This window comes from Morone saxatilis, unplaced genomic scaffold (genome assembly GCF_004916995.1).
Source record: "Morone saxatilis isolate NCDOM2014 unplaced genomic scaffold, NCSU_SB_2.0 Contig22, whole genome shotgun sequence".
NCBI classification, from domain to species: Eukaryota; Metazoa; Chordata; class Actinopteri; family Moronidae; genus Morone; species Morone saxatilis.
The window spans coordinates 15,682,375-15,686,397 of NW_023339785.1; the positions used below are offsets into that span (position 1 = coordinate 15,682,375).

At 39.9% G+C, this 4,023-nt stretch overlaps 1 protein-coding gene across 3 annotated transcripts in view; it reads left to right on the plus strand.

Moving 5' to 3' along the window:
- The window catches only part of rgs14b (regulator of G protein signaling 14b), a 10,862-nt gene extending 8,822 nt beyond the window's left edge, over window positions 1–2,040 (plus strand). For 2 of the 3 annotated variants that reach the window (XM_035669749.1, XM_035669751.1), the window contains exons 14-15: window positions 473–572; window positions 1,305–2,040. In XM_035669749.1, coding sequence (XP_035525642.1) covers window positions 473–572; window positions 1,305–1,576 — 372 coding nt within the window. In that variant the 3' untranslated portion in view covers window positions 1,577–2,040. The remainder of the gene's footprint in view (window positions 1–472; window positions 573–1,304) is intronic. The other variant, XM_035669750.1, reaches the window with a different exon arrangement.
- Window positions 2,041–4,023: the final 1,983 nt, after the last annotated feature.

A 4,023-nucleotide genomic window follows, 5' to 3' on the forward strand; every position in this document is an offset into this window, starting at 1 on the left:
TCAAGCAACTGCTTTGCATTTAGATATCCCTAGACAATTGATAAGCGCCAATCCTGAGATTACTATGATACTGATGAATCATACATACTGTTGTGTGTCGTGACATAATTGGCTTATTTATTTCAAATAATGAAATCTGAAACAATGTTTACTTAATTACCTGCTTGAAATTCTAGAGAATGTTATCTAAATAATATGATTATAATTTGAAGACGTTACATTATAAAGGGGGAGTGTTTTGGACACAACCTTTTTTATAATTATAATAAAGGCTGACAGTAAATCTGGTGCACTAAAGAGTATATAGGGAGTGGTTTTACACTAGAAATATTCTTGTCAAAAAGCATCAACACTTATCTCTTTGAAAAATGTAACCCTTGTGTGATTTGTAGAATTTGTAGTATACAATGTTAATGGGATTTAAAACCTGTGAAACGTACATCGATAACACTGGAATCTATTTTGGTCACAGGCAGGAGCCGTGAGTGCAGGGGGTCTGGAAGCCAGATCATCGCTGCAGATGGACAGAGCCAAGACTCAGCCCAAGCCCAGTAAGAACCGCGACATGGATGGTAGGACATCTGAGCAGTATCTAGTAGGGTTGGGCCATATGGAAACAAGACAGACATCAGAGATTTCCCCAGAGAATCTATGGCAATATTGAATTTACAGATCATCTCATCAATGTGGGGACAAAACAGTGATTATACCTAATACATTGTTTCAGTATGAGTTTAATGTTTAATTCTTGGAATCAAAAAATAAATTCTCAAGACGAGGTCCAACACAAAAAAGTGGACCTCATGTTCCTTAATTGTTGACAAAGCAATCTCATCTTATGTTTCAAACTCATCCAAGTTTTACATTTTAAAATTATAATTCCTTGATGAATGGGCAAACTTCATCTGTTAAGGAAGATTGTGTGATACGATCAAAAACTCCAGAAAAGCTACAAAATGGACCTAGGTGTGAGATTTTTAGTTTTAATGTCAATAATGAACTTCAAATAATTTTTCTTATTTTAATTCTATTTATATTGCTATATAAAATTTGTAAATTCCCTGATGGCACATTTAAGCCATATAGCCCAACCCTAGTATCCTAGCCAGGATGGGTATGAAGAACACTACACTATTTAATGATATATGTTTCTAAAAATTAATCAAGACTAAAATGAGTCTGTTTTGCCTAACTATATTCCCAACTATGAAATGTTAATACCTTGGGCACATTAAAAATAGCTCAGTGTTATTTATTCATTTGCAACAAATGTCAGAATTAGCATGATGTTCTGTGTGTGTCAGGGTTTCTGGACATGCTGACGAGGGCTCAGTGCTGCAGGGTTGATGACCAGCGAGGCCTTTTGACCAAAGAGCAGCTGGAGATCCCTCTGTTCCTTCAGCAGGGGCAGGACACAGAGCCAGACAAGCCCAGCACCACCAGCTCCTCCACTGCAGACTCCAAAGAGGACAAAGAAGACAAGACGTCATTAAGTCCAAGTTCAGCTGGAGCAGTGGAGAAAACCTCAGACTCTTCTCAATCTGAGCCCAAAGACTTGAGGGAAACAGCAGTTTGAAAGACGTCTGTGTGTGTGTGTGGGGTGGACACAGACATGAAAACTACAACATCTCCCGACATCATGTTACCGGACAAAGACAAAAAGTAATTTTTTAGTGAAAAATGGTAAAGCACTTTTTTTTTTTTATAATTGTTTACAAATAAGCTCTGAGTCTGCAGTGTGTTACCATCTCTGCTACTCATAATTTCCCACTAAAGGCAGTATGTAAAGAAGAAAGACCATGGCAAGCATTTATAGTGTCATTTCAAAACACTACTACTTAATGGGGAAAAATGTTTGCTATGAATTGTTTAATGTATCCGAAAATGTTTGAAAAGAAGTTTTAGCTCAACCTGAAGCGAATGTGTTTGCTTTAGTGTTCCCTGATGTTTAATGATGTACAGTTTGCTTTTATTTCCCAAAATCTCACATTGCTTTTCTTTGAACTCTAAGCAAAAACATGTTTCTTCACAGGACTGTCCAGAAGGGGGGNNGGGGGGGGGGGGGGGGTTGAAGTGTATTGCACAATTGTTTTTGCTTTGTGTGAATTAAGTTTATTGAATATTTTTGCTGAGATGAAATTTTAATATTTTAAATTACTAATTTCCATTTTGTGTGCTTACTTGCTATTTTCAAATGTGTGTTTATGGTACTTGCAAATGCATTTTGTTTGCTGTGATGGCACTTTGAGGAGCCTTGGTCAAGTCCTGTTTTCCTGTCACCACAGGTGACATCTCAGGGTCCAGATCATGAATTAGTAATGTGATATTACAGGTAATGAATCAGACAATGTCGTCATAAAAAATATCTCACAGGGTGTATCCGAAGAATAAAAGTCACTTATGATGAAATGTGATCATTTATGTCTGTATTTGTTATTGGCGAAAGGTGTCCGGTTTAGCTTTTAGCCTTCACTGAGGAATGTTTTTTTATGAATCTCTGAGGTCAGTTTCTGGCTTGTCAAATGCTACGTGATTTGGTTTTATATGAAGTGCAGCCAGAGCCCACTTCCCCAGCCGACTGGCTGTATGACTCATGTGGTGTAAAACAAGTCTGATCTGTGTCTGTCTGTGTAGGTGTCGATTTTAACTAGCTTTGATTACATTATCCTGTGTCTTTGGTGTATCTTGTTGGTGAAAACTCCCTCTAAAATGCCATCATGTAATGATGTCATTTTTGCACAGTGACGGTGGATCATTGCAGGGCTGTGATTGGCTCTTTATGAAGGGCTTGTAGCCAATGACTTGCTTCATCTGTCTACGGACTTGTTGCTGGAAGGTGTTTTCCAGTTGAGGAGCCTGGGATGGACTATTATGGGGTGTATTTGGCTATTGTATGGGTTACAAAACAAATTAGATGAGTCATAGGTGGATTCATCCACATAGGTGATGTCAGCAACGTGCATATTTCAGCGTGACAGTAAGAGGTTTGGGAAGCATTTCCTTCGCCCACCTTGCCCTATATCATGAACTTATAGATGTAATTAGCCTGAGACCATAACAGATCTGTGTTAGTAAGCATTAATGTGCAGTATATGATACTTTTGTCACACCCACAGCTTCCGACTGCCAGGCTGGAGACATTAACATACAGAACTATGATTGGCACACCTGGCATTGTAAACGTGTGTGTGTGTGTGTGTGTGTGTGTGGTGTGTGTGTGTGTGCGTGCGTCCATGCATGAGTGGTGCGTTGGCGGAGCTATGAATGGGCAGAGAGGGGTGTGCTCTTGCAGACACCATAGCAGCAGTGAGATGAGGAGTGCCATCTACTCCACTGCACGTCTGCACTGAGAGAAGAAAAGAGAAGGAAGAAGGGAGAAAAGGAGGTGAGTGTCTGAATTTCCCCCAGGCATTTCCCATTTTCCATTTTTTTGGGGGGTGATCGCTGTGCTCCTTGCCTCAGTAGTTGTATTTACCTGCCTTTTCTCCCTGCCAACTCCCATCAGTCATTCTCTCCTCTTGTCTGTCACTCAGTGCATTTCTGTGCTTGATTAAATGTCTTGTGCTGTCTTGAGATAAACCTCTTCATCTCCTCATTCATAGAAAAGCTCATATTTTCATTCAGATTGAGTGCCAATGCTTTCTCCCATCTTAGGTTTTGTTATTGACTGCTTTCACAATTCTACATTGGGATAGATAACAAACCGGTTTTGAATATCTGTAAGTGTTTATTTTCTGAACTCAATACTCTGCTAATGGGAGCTCTGAATGGTACTCACTGTGCCTTTGAGAGTCGTGCAGAGGAATATATAAGTGGTGTAAAACAAAACCCATCCATCAGATCAATGCTTGCACATTACTGTGCATTGGAAATTCTGCTCAGCTGGTGAAGGGCAGACTCTGTGCTCAGTGTGGTAAAAATGAAAACGATCGTGGATTCAGTTATCAGGTGGGGTACACATGGTCGAGCTGGTAGCTGTGTCTGTCTTCCACTGACTAAACGCATCCAGCTGCGGGGGGGGGG